At 36.0% G+C, this 16,928-nt stretch overlaps 3 protein-coding genes and 1 pseudogene across 3 annotated transcripts; 1 reads left to right on the top strand and 3 right to left on the bottom strand.

Moving 5' to 3' along the window:
- Positions 1 to 536: 536 nt before the first annotated feature.
- LOC130502412 (cytidine deaminase 1-like) lies at positions 537 to 1,825 on the top strand. Its single transcript, XM_056997203.1, has one exon. It carries the CDS (start codon positions 653 to 655, stop codon positions 1,670 to 1,672), a length of 1,020 nt encoding a protein of 339 aa, XP_056853183.1. The 5' UTR covers positions 537 to 652; the 3' UTR covers positions 1,673 to 1,825.
- A 214-nt stretch (positions 1,826 to 2,039) lies between these two features.
- On the bottom strand, positions 2,040 to 3,657 carry LOC130502413 (thioredoxin-like 2-2, chloroplastic). The gene is made up of 4 exons (XM_056997204.1): positions 3,264 to 3,657; positions 2,836 to 3,018; positions 2,585 to 2,749; positions 2,040 to 2,360 (listed from the first exon to the last, which is right to left on the bottom strand). Exons 1-4 carry the CDS (start codon positions 3,507 to 3,509, stop codon positions 2,223 to 2,225), a joined length of 732 nt encoding a protein of 243 aa, XP_056853184.1. The 5' UTR covers positions 3,510 to 3,657; the 3' UTR covers positions 2,040 to 2,222.
- Positions 3,658 to 4,298: 641 nt separating this feature from the next.
- Positions 4,299 to 5,792, bottom strand: LOC108852986 (uncharacterized; annotated as a pseudogene).
- A 7,499-nt stretch (positions 5,793 to 13,291) lies between these two features.
- LOC108848433 (probable polyamine oxidase 5) lies at positions 13,292 to 15,140 on the bottom strand. Its single transcript, XM_018621795.2, has one exon. It carries the CDS (start codon positions 15,025 to 15,027, stop codon positions 13,453 to 13,455), a length of 1,575 nt encoding a protein of 524 aa, XP_018477297.1. The 5' UTR covers positions 15,028 to 15,140; the 3' UTR covers positions 13,292 to 13,452.
- Between the last annotated feature and the right edge of the window lie 1,788 nt (positions 15,141 to 16,928).

Here is a 16,928-nt window from a genome sequence, read left to right as displayed (position 1 = left end):
GAGCGCGACACATAGGAAACTGACTTCTCAAATAATATTATAGAGATATAAATGCAGTAATCTTTCTTCGTTACGAATGTTTATGAATTGCTTCTCCTCTAATTATTATACACCACTGATGTTCTTACATTAAAAAAAATAGGAATGAAAAACACTTAAAGCATATATTTTTCTTTTGGTAAAATGTTAAATTTGGTTTTGCAATTTGCATGCATATCAAAGTAATATAATAGAGTCCACTAGCATCTAGCAAACATGTTAGTTTACAAAAAAAAAAAAAAAATCTAGCAAACATGTTTTTTTTTCCTTGAAAATGGCTAAAGCCTAAATGTTGAGACTTTTGTTGAGAGCTGAGGCACAAAAGTGAGTTTTCTGTTAAGTTCACGTAATCAAGTCATTGTAGACTTTTAGTTTCTCAAGTCAACCAAGTTCACGTCAAGATCAACATGGCGACACAAAGGTCTAGTTTCTTTCTGGTCGCTTCATGATTGCCTAAAGATTAAATGGGTCACGAGTTTTGATAAAATGAATTAATTCACGTCGTCTGCCCATTAACGTCTTAGCGAATAAGAGCATACTGCCTTCCACTTCGCGTATCCTTCCCGGGATCCATTCATATAAATCCCCAACCCGACCCGAACCGACCCGAATAATGGATCGACCCAGCTTCCTTATCCACGCGGAAGAAGCCGAATCCGCCGCGAAACGACACGGCGTCTCCGTCGTCAATCTCCTCCCTCTCCTCGTCAACCCAGCGAAACCCCTCGCCCGTCCCCCGATCTCGAAATTCCCCGTCTCAGCAGTCGGACTCGGATCGTCGGGCCGGATCTTCGTAGGCGTCAACGTCGAGTTCCCAGGCCTCCCTCTCCACCACTCGATCCACGCCGAGCAGTTCCTCGTCACCAACCTCGCGCTCAACTCCGAGCCGATCCTCCGTCGCTTCTCCGTCTCCGCCGCTCCCTGCGGCCACTGCCGCCAGTTCCTCCAGGAGATCCGCGACGCCCCCGACATCAGAATCCTAATCACCGATCCAAACGCCTTCCGCGACGCCGTTACGGATAACGAAGACGCCGTTACAGAGAAAAACGACACCGTTGCGGAGAAAGAAAACGCCGTTACTGAGCAAAACGACACCGTTAGTACTGAGCAAAACGACACCGTTAGTACTGAGCGAAACGACGCCGTTGCGGAGAAAGAAGACGGTTACGTGCGTTTAGAGAGCATCTTGCCGCACAGATTCGGCCCTGACGATCTCCTCGAGAGAGACGTCCCTTTACTCCTCGAGCCGCACGATAACCGTCTCACTCTCTTAGGTGTTATCACCAACGGTCACACTGATTCCGATCTAAAGCTAACGGCTTTATCCGCCGCGAATAGATCTTACGCGCCGTACAGTCGGTGTCCGTCGGGAGTGGCGCTGGTGGATAGCGAAGGGAGAGTGTACAGAGGATGGTACATGGAGTCGGCTGCGTATAATCCTAGCTTGGGGCCGGTGCAAGCGGCGCTGGTTGATTTCGTGGCTAACGGAGGAGGAGGAGGAGGAGGGTTTGAGAGGATCGTTGGGGCGGTGTTGGTGGAGAAGAGAGATGCGGTGGTGCGTCAAGAGCATACGGCGAGGATGCTTTTGCAGGTTATTGCTCCGAAATGTGATTTCGAGGTCTTCCATTGCTGAGATTCTTAGTGAGAAGCTGATAAAGTCCTAAGCTTTGTTCGTGAAGTCGCAAGCTTTCAAATTTGATGCAGTGTTTCTATGATGATGATGATATTTGTAATTGGATGCAATGTTTTTATGATGATGAAGAAAAGCCAAAGGTTTGTTCGCTTAGTTTCACCACAGTCGCTGTGTAGACAAATACTGAAAGGCGAAACAGAGGCACTCTGTTTCATTTGTTAAGAGGAAGAAAGAAAATGTGGTGAATGCTATGTTCATTGTCACTTTTTCTCTTCATCACCATCTTCCAAGACAGAACAATGGATCTGTGTTACATACCAATACAACAGAACAACAAAATATTGGAGTTTGTAGCAATAACGACAAGTTGTAAAAAGACACATTTGCAATTGAGACAATTTGCCTATAAGAATAATAATAACATGTTTCAGGAGTTAATTCTTTTATACCAAAAAAGAAAAGAAAACGACAGATATACAGAAAGTTAAGCTTAGTGTTTGCTTTGAGCAACCAAAGATGATTGCAGTAACAAATCTACAAGTGTGGCACTTCAACTTGATCCAGCTGGTTTGGCTGAATTCGTCTGCACGGATAAAGATTCCAATGTAAACCCTTCAGGTCCCTTGGCTGGACCAATGCTGCAGCGATCGGTGTTGTGCAGTCTGATGCCATCTTTTATCTTCTGAAACTGAAAGAAGAAGAAACTCATATAAGCGAATGTCAACTAGTTCTGAGAGACACACCAAATGCGTTCAAGAGGTTCTGATCAACTTAATCAGCAAAGGGTTTGATTCTAGAATGCCAAAATAGTATCAATGTCAAGCTACAGACTTCTAATATACGATAGATCTTATCAAAACAAGAGACAATTCTATAAGTTTGAAGGGAAACTGTATGAGCAGGCTTCTTTACCTTAGCAAGAGAACATGAGAAGGACTCGAGCTGGCCATCAGCTCCACGGTAAAAGTGGAAGTAAGGAAGCACTTTCACGTTCAAACTCTTGCACATTGGTTTATTCTCATCAAAGTTGATTTTGAGGAACAATATATTGGGATTTTCCACCGCCGTTTTGCAAAGCTGAAAATATTATTAACAAGACACAGAACATCTAACTATCAGTCTCAGAATCACGAAAGAGAAATGAAGGTAACTTGGAGCTAAACCTTTGGGAACAATGCTCTGCAAGAAGCACACCAAGTTCCATAAAACTCTACAATGACTAGTCTTTCACCAGCTTCGCTTAAAGCCTTCAAGAACTCCTCGGTAGAATGAATGTCCACCATGTTTGCTCCAGCATTCCTCTCCCACCATTTCGGTGGCTCTGTCTCGGCCACACTCTCATCTACCTAAACCACAAACACACACACACTCAAACTACGGTAGAAAGCATTAACCTTTTTCATTTGAACTAATCCAAAGCATCAACCTTTCTAATCAAAAACTGAAACTTTACACTTTTTTCTAATCATCTGAAATGGTATGAGACTGAAGAACATAACTTAGCTCCTAATCAGCGCAGGAACCAATCAATTTCCAAAAAGGGTATTCGAATAACAGACAGAGTGTGCTAAAAAGACAAGAAAGTTTTCACCTTGACACGAACCAACTTGCTCTTGTGTCCTCTCAGGGGGATATGGCTTCCGAGACCAGAAGATGGGTAATGAGAAGACGAGCACGAGGGAGAAGATGAGAGCGGACGCAATCTCTTGTCGGAATTCAGATTCGGAGTCGGAGATAAGTAAGGAGAACTGAGAGTGGCTGCAAAGGAGGTGAAGGACGAAGAAGAGACGCCAAGGGCCTGAAACGACGACGCTGATAATCGCACAACTCCAGCCATCTAAAATTCACCCACACACAGAGAGAGATAGAGAAGAGAGTGAGACTGTTGTAGAGATCCTCCAGAGAAGATCAGAAAGAAACTGTCTGGTTCAGATTCCAGTTATGTTTCTCTCATCATCTGCGTTTTGGCCGCCGTCATTTACTTGCCTTTTTGTCGTTGCGTTAGCGTTTAAAATGTCTAAACGCGTTTTGCTTCCGTTGTAAAATTCGTGTTTTGCCGCAGAACAATAATGTTTTTATAGTTTTATCACTTTATGGTAAATATACACAAGAATACTATGACTTAAATGCCACTTATATCGTATGATTTTTTTAAAAAAAATTAAACTTTTCTGTTGTTCAAAAAATAAAATGAAATTGATCATTTGAATGTTTTAAAATGAAAATAATCAAACTGTTGATTATGACAATTAGGCCAACCCCATCAGTAGGTTTTTGATGGGGTTCTCACTTCTAAGTTCTAACTAATTATTTTTAAAGAAAGAGTGTCATAAGATTTGAGAACCTTGGATAAATCCTTCTTCTACTGTTTATTTTATTTAAATGTTTTTTAAGTGAAAATGTTCAATGAAACTGTTGACTATGACAATTATAGACACCAAAATATATAACAAAGTTTAGTAGGCAAAAAAAAAGTAGTTTAGTAGGTATACTTGTTAAATCACAACAAAATCATAAATGCATAAAACGTCTAACATATCAAAGCGCATAACCGTTTTGCCGCGGCTTACAAACGCAGTCACAGATTCCATCCTGCCTTTTATTAACATAACAATGTACTTACTCTTGCTCTACTTACGTGCGTGGCAAGAGAACGCTTGGAGGAAACGCATGAGAACCATTGTTTGGTGCAGCTTTAAGCCCTATAATCGTACTAATCACATTATATATCTCAACATTCTCAAAAGAAGGCACTTTCCTTCCTTTAGCAAACACAGGACCATGCCCAATGAATATAGTCCTCATCGAGAAGAAAGCATTGTCATACCCATGAGCTCCACCACACTCCTTGGCTTCACTCCTCTTCTGCTCAACCTTGAACCCCTCGTCAACTAGTCCTATGATAGGTGGGATTCTCTCACTCTCTGTGTAATGCAGCCTGCTAGGTAAATCCTCCTTGAGATAAACCTTCAAGTACTTCCCGTTCTCTACTTCACCCGAGTTCAAACCTTCTTTGATCTTAGCCACTATGTCTGCTGCATTGTGATCTGAAGGTGGTTTAATAGCTAGCAAGGGGCTGTAGTCATGAACCCAGCTGCTAGGAATCTTGATCCATGGAGCTAGATCATCAAGAAAGATGAGTTTCTTATCACAAGTCCCAACCATTCCATGATCACCAACCATGATCATAGTCACATCCTCAAAGATCCCTCTTCTCTCCAAACCATTTATTAGTCTACCAATCAAACGATCAACGTTGACTACAGCTTCAGTGATCCGAGGATCATCAGGGCCAACTTGGTGACCCAGATGATCCGGATCTTCGAAATAAAGAGTCATGAAGCTAGGGATTTCGCTACTAGGCAGATCAAAGTAGCTCAACATGGTATCAACCCTATCATCAAAAGGAACAGATTCGTTATAGTTTTGACAGAAACCTTTAGGGCAATCCCAAGAGCCTTTATGCACCTCAGAGCCAGGCCAGAAGTAAGAAGCAGCCTTGAGCCCTTGGTTCACTACTGTCTCCCACAACGGCTCACCTAACCACCACTCTGGCTCGTGGCTACCCATTGTGAAAGTTTTCCCTGTTTCTGGATCCATAAACTTGTTGTTGATGATGCCGTGGTACGCAGGGTATAGTCCTGTGACGATAGAGTAATGGTTGGGAAAGTTAGTGTCGGGAAAACCGGGATTAAACCGGTTTCTGCTTCTGTTCCGTTGGAGATTAACCGGTGTATGTTGGGTAGATTGGTCTTGAGTTGGTACCCGAAACGAAACCCGTCTGAGGATATTAGTAGAACCACAGGCTTGTCGAGTTTCTTGAGTGTGTGGGAAGAGAAGAAGAAAACTGCAGAGAGAGTGACGCAGGGGATGATAAGGAAAATTGTGAAGAGGAAGTAGCTTGAGATGGAGATAGTGGAAGAGTCTGCGTTGTTGTTGTTGTTGTCGAGAGGTGCGTTTGATTGGCTTGGTGGGTCTTCTTCTGGTAGTAAAGCTTTGTGGTTCTTAGCGGACAACGTGTCGCCGGAGATCATTGTTTCTCTCTCTGGTGTAGCTTATTCTTTACAAACGATGACCTACTTAACACAAAAATAGAAGATACCGTATCTTACACTCAAGATCTTGGGTAAACCTAGAAATATAAACCTAATCTCCTCAAATAAAGGACAATGACTCCAATGTTAAAAACAAACATCCCGACAATAAAGGACAATAACTAAAACGGTTCCGATCCTTACCGATGGGATGTGATGTTTCTCAAAAAAAAAAACCTTTGCAAACTTTGATCAGAGTTTTTGAGGTCAGAGGGAAAGAAAAGAGACCAAGTCTTAGAGAGACTTGCACGTTACGTTTTACACGGATCGTGATTCTTTTGGCCGCTCGTAAATCTGCCACGTTTCTTGGTAATAAGTCCACCATTGATTAGTCCAACAGATAAACAAAGTGTGGAACATGTAATCGTTTTTTTGTGCTCCTAGACAAGAGTGACGATATTGTTTTAAAATTTAGGTATTGGAACTGGTCTGATTAAGTCTGAGTTTCCTCTGCATCAGTATGAGTGTGTCTGAAGATTTTGGTGAGTGTTAATTGACCTATGTTATTGCAACATATAATGAGCATCCAAGTTGTAGTATCAGGGTCTTTCGAATTAAGAAGGCTAGTGAGAGCATCAGCATTGTTCAGTTTATCAAAAGTGTGTTCCTTACATTATTAAATTCATCTTTTGATTGAAAAACTAAATTCAAAAAAGAAAAAAAATATTGAACCAATAAAGAAGAAGCTCTCCGTTTAGAACATGTTCTTCCTTTTTCATCTATCTCTCATCTGCTGTTTAATTATTTATTAGTACTAGAGATTCTCTCATAACATAACCAGTGAGCATGCTCTCATCATAGAAGTTTGCTATGGAGTGAAACGTACTGATATGGGTAAGCTGACTACAAAAAGACTTTCCGAGCCTTTTAAAACTCATGGGCCCTAAATGGAACCTAAACAAGATCTTAAAGAAACAATTCCATCTTTTTCCTCCCAAATTTAATTTCATTTTTCTAGTTTACAACTTTAAATACATTATTATTAATTAATCTGACTCATGTATATGATATTGGAAAACCACGATTATATTATCTTACTATAGTCAGTTCATCATGTATCGTAGTTACATATATGGTATTTGCAAAAACTGATTATAAAAAGATAATGATAATTGTGATTTGTTGGTAAATGATAGTGCTTTAATATGTTACAGTCAATAACTCTAACCCATAGATTCACTAGTCACAATCATTAATCGGAGAATAAACTGGATTTAGTGTGTCCATCTCATGACTACGACCACAAGTATTAAGGTTGCAGGTAAACCAGTTAGGTTGGAAGAAATCTCAGATAACTAGATCATGCTTCTATTTTGGAAGTACACATTTTCTTAAATCGTTTTCAGCTCTTTTTAATTTATTTCGAGGGGATGATAATTCAAAGACTGAAATTTTATATTCTAATCATGACTAAATGATTTAAAACTCGTAGAATGAAATATATATTAGACTATATATGTACACTGGTTGGAAATATTCAACACCCTAATTTACATTTTTTAACAATCCACATCACTTTCTCTTTCTTTCACCTATTAATTCAATATTTTCAAATTTTACTCTATAATATTTTTGTTTAAAAAAATTTAACACTTTATCCAACAATTTTATCTAATATTTATTTAATAAAAATAAATTTATGTATCCAAATCAAATAGACAAAATGATTCAAAATCTCCATTGTAACTAGGCTTATATATAGATCCAAGAGGTCACTGGCTTAGTGGCTTTTATAATTTCTTAACCTTAGAACAAGTGGGTATTTGATTTACACATCATATTTTGTCAAATTGTGTCATGATATTTTGGGAAATTCTATTAATCTTTTTTTTTTGCTCGCACAACCAAAGATTTTCATAAATATTATTAAATTTCCAGCTTATATTTTATTATGATCATAGACTCACATTCCCAACCTTTTTAGAGTAACCAACCAATTTAATCAAATACACAGCATAAACATCTGCTTCATCTTGTTTTCTTTAAACTACCATGGGATGAAAACGAAGGGACCATACAACCAAAATTAGAAAAGGACAGATCCAAGAAAGATGCTAATAGCATCAACCTTTTGTATTTTTCTGAAGGGATATATACAAATGCAAAGAAAGCCTGTAAACAACCACATTTGGCCATAAATTCATTTCAAAACATACTGAATACTTTGTTTCAAGCATCAGTTTAGTTCACTTCGAGAAAACAATTAAAAAGTCTACAAAATAAACCACATATTGCTAGGTAGCTAGGTCCCTAGATTCGTTCTTGACACCTTCTGTTCGTTACTTCCTTATTTTTATCATATTTTTTCCTGGAAAACTTGGAGTATATGAAAAAAAAAAAACTTGGGGGTATATGTGTGTGTGTGTGTGTGTTCCTTTAATAACAGGTCCACTTTGTATAACATAATAATCACAAAAGCTTTATAAAGGAACACCAACCAAAAGAATTTTGAATATCAATGAGATAATTTACTTAATTCACATATAATCCCAAGTTCATCATCGTAGCCGATTAGGGATGAATTAAAAAGTAAGAATTGTACATTCTTAAAAACGTAAGAAAGTAATGAAAGCATCTAGTAAATGTTTCGATCTCTTTACTTTACCTTAATTTGGTTGAATTCGTAAAATGATATTGTTTTTCTATTTTGCCAAAGCCAGTAATTCTTTTTTTTTAACACCAAAGCCAGTAATTCATATGGACTTTGGTTTCATTTTAGATGATTAAATTGTTTATATAATACTCAGTGTTGGTAATATATAGTAAAAAGCAATACAAATGAGAATCATTGCAGCTGTAGTAAATGATTTTTTTTTTTTTTGAAACCTAGTAAATGATTTTGTTAAAGCAAAAGTAACACGTAGACAGTAAAAGATGGACAGATAAGCAAAGACACAAAAGTTACTCTTTGATGTTGGATTTTCATCATAATTTTCCAAAATATAAATGATTTTTCAGTTTGTTGATTACTAATGACTATAAATGTATCATGAATCTTTGGAGAAGAAAAGAAATAAGTCATGATCTCATGTTTTCATTTGTAGTTTTGCGAAGATGGAGAAAAATTCATATTAGGTGAAACATCTTCTTTCACTGATTAGCTCATTTGATTTAATGTTTTATGCTATTCAACTTCTCCTTTCTTTCTCCATTAACTCATATGTTGCCACCAAATTGGTCAAAAAGCTCAGGCAAATTGGTTAATTATTTATTTCATTTTCCTCTTTCTCAAATGACTATAGTTTAGGGTATTTACATTATTGAGTTATTTACACATTCAAATTCAGTGAAATTAGCAATTTACAACATAACTAACTAATTATGTAGTTAAGAAGAGAAGTTTGATGAACCAGTGGAAGACTCTGAAGCGTCTTGATACCTAGAGGATCAGATCGCTAGAAGCGAAGCTATGTAGAGAATGGGTGGGACAACTATCTACTATGATTATTTTTAATTATTGTAATTTTGTATAAAATTTTAGCTATTTTTTGATGAAAATTTGAATTTGTAAATATATTACTAGTGTTTTATAATTGCTCCGAATAAAACATATTCCTAGATCCACTACTGGTAAAATCTATCGAGGTTTCTAGGTATATTTGAAAATAACATTATATTTTATGATGGGTGAAAAAGACTCTTGCCATTATATGTGGCATTAAAGGTTTTAGCGATATTTGATAAAAGAAAGTAGTGACAAACACACTAATGTGGATCACTTGTGTGTATTGATCCTTAAGAGAATTTCCAATATAAAATTCCATTAAATGAATATGAAATAAAAATGTTCTAACTCCATTATATTTCTCACTCTATAGTAAATTGATGAACAAACAAAAAATATAGATTACTTCAGAAATAAAATTTATTATAAAATTAAAAAATACAATAGAATTGGAGTATCTTCTACTCCACATTCACTTTTATTCAATTTTGAAATAAAAAATAAAGTTGGACATGGAGATGTCCTTAAAGTTAGCTTCTGGTTACCGAGACAAATAACATGCCGTATTAGTAACTTTAACATGCCATACCTGTTTGTTGTTTCTAATAAAAGCTGTTGCTTAGTGGTTAAACATGCATAATCGATTAATCGTTAAATAGCACAGCCATACACACAAGCTCATTAAAAATCATGTTAATTGGAATATATTGTTGTTTTACAGGTAAAGGTAAGTGCATAATTGTCTTGAGGAAGAAATAATATTAATACATCTTTGAATTTTCAAGAGTGACCAGGCCGATTCGTGGTTGAATTAGAATGGATCTTGACAACAAAAAACTAGTAAGGTAGCAAAAACAATCGATTTAAGTTACAAAAAAAAAGCAATCGATTTTCAACTAAAAAAATATATCAACATATATATATATATACATAGTGTTTATTTATTCTATTTTTACTAATTTGGAAAAAGACAGCAAGTGGGGCATTCTTGTTATCTTTAGCAATAGAAAGCAAATCAAATTGTTTCACAATAATAGAGTGGAGTCCAATTGGATAGCTCTCTATGAATTGACTATACAAACAATATAATAAACATGTTGGAACAAAAACATCAGAAATATACGTACGAATCGGATATTATTAAAACCAATAATAGAATTAAGATTTCTGGATGTGACGAATGTGTACTACAACTTACAGAATCAACACTAAGATCTGATCACCATTAATGCCAGAAGCTTTGGCAGTACATCTAACCCTTCATTGAGCTAGGAGTAAGCTTTTAACAAATTTTTTTTTTGAACAAGCTTTTAACAACTTTTTAACCACTTTAAATTTACATTAGCTAATCAAACCAATCAATTCAGAGTCACATACAAAAGAGTTCCATAGTATTCTTTATGATATATTTCGTATACCAACAAAAACATTGATTCAACTACTTTTGTTTTTGTTCTAAAGAAATCAATAGCATGGTGCCATTGCAAAAGACACTTTACTTTCCAATTATATGGATCTCGTTATTGGTTAATTAATTAAAATAACATTTTGCACAAAAAAAAAGGGTATCCATTTCTAACCACAAATTTAAAACTGAAATTAAAAATTTTAATAATAGAAATATCTAAAACACACAGAAATGTAAACATTTTAAAATATAAGTATTTTAATGACATTATATAAACTACTGAAAAACCTAATGGCATTATATAAACTACTGAAAACAATTTATGTTGTGAACGGGACATATAACTATAACATATATTTAAATTCAAAAAAAAAACTATAACATATACTGTCATTTTCTTTAATTACGTGTAGTAAAATTTATAAGACAAAGACTGAGGAGGATCCAAACAATCTTGGAGCATATGAGATTGAATGCCTGTATTTTGACTATTCCTAGTAGCATTTTTAATATTTAAATTCTAACAATCAAAAAATTATCTGCAAGAAAAAATGGATTTGTTTTCCCAAAAACACATAAATTTTGTTAATCCAATCGCGACTTATTGTTTTCTTCTCGCATGATTGGAAGGGAGAATTATTGATTATGATGGACTATCTGGAATTGACATAATCATTATAGTTCATGTAGAAACGAGAATCTAACTGTTACAAAATAGATTATGGACTATATACGTTGATGTAAGATGTGAATTTTGATATATTTCAAAAGTTAATTATTCGTTCACTTCCAATAAAATTAAAGTAAAATCTGAGTCCTAGAAAAAAAAGAAAAAAGGTAAAAATAACGTAAAATACTTCAAATAACTAAAATTTTCATAGGAGTAATGTATTTTTTTTTTTTTTGCAAAATATATACTATACAAAATTAAAGCCCACTTGAGTAGTTGATATTTTGTTAGAAAACACATGGGATTTTGGTCTTCTTTTTCTTTTAAATTGGACAAAGCATGTCACGATCGAGATCCCGGTATGTTATGTGAATGTTAATGGTTGTATACTTGTATGTATGCTTAGTTTCTCAACGGAATTCGTTTAGTAAATAAGCCCTTCCATCACGTTTTATTTGCTTAGACAATATGAATGTTTGAAAGCATATTAATAAATTGTAAAACTGATTGGGGTGTTATCTTTACAAAGTAAAGTAGGGACACTAAAACCAAATTAGAAGAACAAGAAATTAAAGATATACATATGTAAAGCAAATTGGTTAGACAGACCCTACAACTACCACATGTTCATTACACATTGTACATAAATGTTGAATCAAATCAAATGATTCGGGAACCAATATGAAGATGATCATGACCATTCACCTCTCTATATATTTGTTTTTTTTCTTTTTAATATATGTTGATGCCCTTTTATAGGACCATGTTGCATACTTCTGCATATATGATAATAATGAATATGTGGGCGTAAAGACAGTTAATCACTTAGTCCTAGTGTAAATAGAAAGACTCGTCCACGTGATACCACTCTCTCAATGTTTTCATCTATGATTTATGTTATAGAAATTGTGGTGACAAGCAAAAATGCAACAATAGTTTCCATCACTCAAATCTTAATATAAATAAAACTGTAGACTCAATTGTTTCATCAAATTCAACGATCGTTAAATCTCGGATTTTAATTTGTTTTCGATCTCATATGTATATAAAACTTGCAACATAAATGTAAAACTGCTCATATATACAATATTGGTTTTTAAGCGGGAAACTAGGCAGGTTCGGTGGATCCTGTCCATCAAAGCCTCACCACACAAAATAAAACTTAAGAATCTCTTAGGGTTGTTTGTATATATTTTACTCCCTCCGTTTTTCAAAGAGTGTCGTTGTGACATTTTTCACACAAGTTAAGAAAGTTGTTGAAATATATGTAAATTGTAATTAATTATACTTCTATGACCAATAATATTTTAGATAAATAAAATTATTTATAAAATCAATGCAGTTTACAATTAATTTTCAGCTGAAAGTTAGTATAATTTACATTAGAATTGTAAAGTGACACTCTTTGTATAACAAAAAAATGAATTTAGAGTGACACTTGTTATGAAACAGAGGGAGTAATATTTATAGGCAGGGAGCATCCTAAGCTTTTTTCTTTTGTTATTTCCTCTTCCAATTTCATACCATTTATTTTGTTTAAAGAATCAAGCAATTTTGTGTAGTTTTTTTGTCAAAAAAGTGTATAGTTTTGATTTAAATAACAATTTTTTATTTTAATAATTTTGATTCAAAATATTGAAAATTTCAAAACAAATTAAATTATAGAAAAAACCACTTTAAGGTGACCAAGTGGTAAGCGTCAAAGAGATAGTGTTGCATGGGTTTGACTTGCGGCGGTCATTCAGGTTAGCGTTAAATCGCAAGAAAACCTGGAATTACGTGGATCTCGTGGGATCAGTCAATTGACCTCGTGGAATCAGTGATTGACTTCGTGGGATCAGTCGATTGACCTCGGTCGGCGGATCCCGCGGTTATAAAAACAAAAAAAACAAAGGTAGATGCAAATTCCATTATACATCTTTGTATCCTGCTTTCTTTTTTAACTTTCTTTATGTTTCTCAAATAATATCCTTTGTCCCCCTGGAACTCATCGAGGAAGACACTTGCTTTTTAGATTGGGAGGTGCTTTATAACTTTTATAATTTAAGAGAAAAAAAAATTGGAAGTAAACAAACAAAAAATTTAAATATCTTACAAAAAACTAATTAATCTTATCTAAACATAATGACCCCAAAATATTTTCTTAAGATTAACACTCAAAAATCATATTTTGTAATGCTTAAGAAGCCTATTGGCTTCCCTTAAACCACTATAGTAAGCTCCATGAGTTGTGGAGTAATGTGTTCTATGTGTTGCTTCCCCAGCAAACAAGACTTGAAGCTCATGAACCTCGGCTTGATCATGACACTTGACCTGACCACCCTTCTTGTTAACCCTTGGCAATGGCTCAGCCATGGCATCTAGGTCATCACCGCTTGATCCAACGGCCACATAAGAATACGAGCCTCGGAACAGAGGATCTCCTCCCCATTCGCTCTTCAAGACCTTTGTGATTCTCAAGACTTCTTCATCATTACCATTCACATGGCCATTTACCAAGGGCTTAGCATCAGTGTCCTTTCTCACTTCCTTGCCTGTCAAGCAAGAGATAGTTGTCAAGACACCATCTATAATCTCCTCATCGGTTAGTCTCTCAAGCTCGAGCGCTTCTTTGCCTGCGAACCAAGAAAGCAAGACCTTTGAATTGCTATGGATTGGGGCTATAGTCGCGGTTCTCCTCATCCACCATGGGATTCTCACAAACCTAAACTCGGAATCCTCCGGTTCAAACACAAGCTGCAGAGATGGGAAGTTTCTTTCAGACACTTCCACAAAGAGCTTGTTGACGACACCATAACCTAACCTCTTGATAGCGTCTGATTTGAACTCAGGCAAAGGAGGACTAAACAATCCATCATCACTCTCGATCCCTGCCTTAAGCACACCTAAAGAGACCGTAACAACAACATGATCGGCAGACACAACAGACCCATCAGAGAAATGCACCTTCACAGGACCCTCCTCTTCGCAACTCTCCCACTCGATCTTCGTGACCTTCCGGTTCAGCTGGATAACACCTCGAGGAAGAACAGAGGCCAAGTGATGAATCACGCTCACGTAGCCTTTGGCTATAGTGGTCTCTTCCCCTGGAAACATCTGGTACTCGCTCTCCGCCGCGTAGTCAAGCGTCGTGAGATCATCTGCTGACGTGTACGTCCTCTGCGTGTTGCTAAACATCGCGAAAACGGCTTCTTCAAGCGAGCGTCTGCTCCACGTCCCATAATACCCTTCTCCACCATTGCTACGGTGAGCATCGAAACCAGACTTCAAGAACGACCCAACACTAGTGGCATTCTCGTAAATACCACCCGATCCGAAAACGCTGTCGTTTTGAGAGGTCTCTTTCTCTTCTTTCCCCTGAGCCAACTCCATGAGAGCGTTGAACAGTCCAGAGATAGGCTCGACGATGGAAGGGTCAACCTCGAAGCCGCCTTCAGCAAACGTTCTGGCTTTATCGACGGTGGGGTCCATGCATTCCCACGGCTCGTCGGAGACGAGAGAACCGGTCTCCTCGGCGATTCTGTAAACGGGGCTTCCGCCGATGCCGTGTATCCACGTGGCACCCATCTCGATCCTCTCGGAGGAGAACTCTGAGGTGTTGATCCTCCCGCCGACTCTGGACCCGCCTTCCACGACGGAGAGGTCGAAGGTGTCGTTGGAGTGAGTGTAGAGCTTGTTCGCCGCCGTGAGACCGGCCATCCCGGCTCCGATGATCACGATTCTCGGTTTTTTCGTCATTGCTGTCTCTCTGTCGGTTGTGTGTGTGGTATCAGTGAAACGATAGATAAAGAGGAGAGGTTTTGTTTTGGGGGAAGGAGAGCGGAGAGGGTGAATGAATGGAAGAGAGATTACTTTGACAGAACATTTATAAGAGAGACAGAGTGTTGTGTCCGAAAGCGAGTTGAGATATTTTATTTGTAAATTTATTTAAATTATTATACGATTCTACATTGCTACATAATATTTTATCATGTGATGTGTAGTCGAGAGTATTCAAAAATATAAAAAAATATATAAAAAATGGCGGTAATTTTACAATGATTTTACAATGACTTTTTGTTTACATGGTTTATATGATATTAATGTCTTAAAATAACTTTTTTGAAATCTAATGAACATTTTGATAAAACTGACCATGTAATTTGTAAACTAGTGATCATTACTGATTACATTCAAGCTAGGTTTAGTTATCCACCAAGTACTGTTTTTTCAGCATCCATTAACTGTTTAAATAAATAAATAAATATGAAATTATTAGTATCAGTATCACAAAAACACTCATGTCCAAAGAAATTCATGTCAATTAGATTTCAAGTCACCTCGAAGCCCACCTATCCTCTCACTAATTTATGAATATTTTATCAAAAAGGGGAAAAAAGTATATTATATCTTTAATTGATCTGCTATCATCTTCTTTTTTTTTATTCTACTACTATTTGGTCTACGAGAGACGCACCTTGAATATATGAACACAAAATATTAACAGAACCATTTTTGAGTTTTAGAGACGGTTCAACTTCGACCAACGAATTTATATAGTGAATTGGTGATGAACGGATTTGCATGTTGCGAAACATGTTCAACGTACCATAAACGTGTCGCTATTTATAGCGATGTGCTTACATACGTTTCTGTCTTTTCTTTCTAGTAACACGTATCTGTCTTTCTTTTCCTGCATCTTTGAACAATTTTAGATGTAATTCTCTTTGTTTATTTAACTTTATTTTGATAATAGATAGAAATTATAATTTCTGGAAAAGAGTGAGGTCACAGGTACGAAAGAAGATGGCAGAGGAACGGCCCACAAGATCAAATTATGAGTCAGTGCTACTGATCCGCCTTTGATTGGATACCCTTTTAATCGACCATTGTGTCATCATTCTACGATCTATCTTAATATAATTGTATATATCTCATTTAATTTACATATGCGTATATGCATGCAGCTAGCTACATGGTGACAATCATCCTAATCAGTCTCAGATTCTGAAAAATATGATACAAACCTAAAATCATTAATTTGACTTCTTTTATACCATCAAAACCTATAGTTTCTATAGAATGTATTTTTTTTTAATTATTAAATCGAACGTAGCAAAAATATATGATCCGTAATACGATTCCGTATTATCATATAAACACCACAACAAAAAATCATATAAACATGTAACTAAAATTAAATATCATGATAATATCTCATTTTCCGAAATATTGTATTTGAAACAAATCAGATTATCTATATATATCTCTTTTCAAAAAAAGAAGAAGGAATTATCTCTGTCGTCAAAATATATTTTAGTTTATTCGGCAGTGCATCATGAAAAAAAAAACTAGAAACGTGAGATTAGCTTAGGAAAACGATCAAGACATTACAAACTTGAGAGTTCTTTAGACCAAAAAAAAAAAACTTGAGAGTTCTTCTCTACTTTTTTTTTGTCATACGTATTATCTACTTCATTTCAAGGTTAACTTTTTCTTGGAAGAATAACTGTTTACTTGATGTGTTTTCGCTTAAATACTGTTGTTTGATGTTGAAACTTGTAAGATATCTAATCGACGTTATATTATATACATGCAGTGGAGAATATAAAGATGTTAAAATATGCTTTCCTTTTGCTTTTTACCCTTAGAACTTGTAG

The sequence above is a fragment of the Raphanus sativus genome, unplaced genomic scaffold (genome assembly GCF_000801105.2).
Source record: "Raphanus sativus cultivar WK10039 unplaced genomic scaffold, ASM80110v3 Scaffold0545, whole genome shotgun sequence".
NCBI classification, from domain to species: domain Eukaryota; kingdom Viridiplantae; phylum Streptophyta; class Magnoliopsida; order Brassicales; family Brassicaceae; genus Raphanus; species Raphanus sativus.
This window is presented reverse-complemented; position numbering and strand designations above follow the sequence as displayed.

What these genes read in the sequence shown, in the direction of transcription:
- LOC130502412 (XM_056997203.1), top strand. Translation starts at nt 653, where the DNA reads ATGGATCGACCCAGCTTCCTTATCCACGCGGAAGAAGCCGAATCCGCC.
- LOC130502413 (XM_056997204.1), bottom strand. Translation starts at nt 3,509, where the DNA reads ATGGCTGGAGTTGTGCGATTATCAGCGTCGTCGTTTCAGGCCCTTGGC. An exon ending in GCAGAGCATTGTTCCCAAAG is followed by an intron (nt 2,750 to 2,835) that starts GTTTAGCTCCAA and finishes TAATATTTTCAG; the next exon opens with CTTTGCAAAACGGCGGTGGA. An exon ending in TCTCATGTTCTCTTGCTAAG is followed by an intron (nt 2,361 to 2,584) that starts GTAAAGAAGCCT and finishes TTCTTCTTTCAG; the next exon opens with TTTCAGAAGATAAAAGATGG.
- LOC108848433 (XM_018621795.2), bottom strand. Translation starts at nt 15,027, where the DNA reads ATGACGAAAAAACCGAGAATCGTGATCATCGGAGCCGGGATGGCCGGT.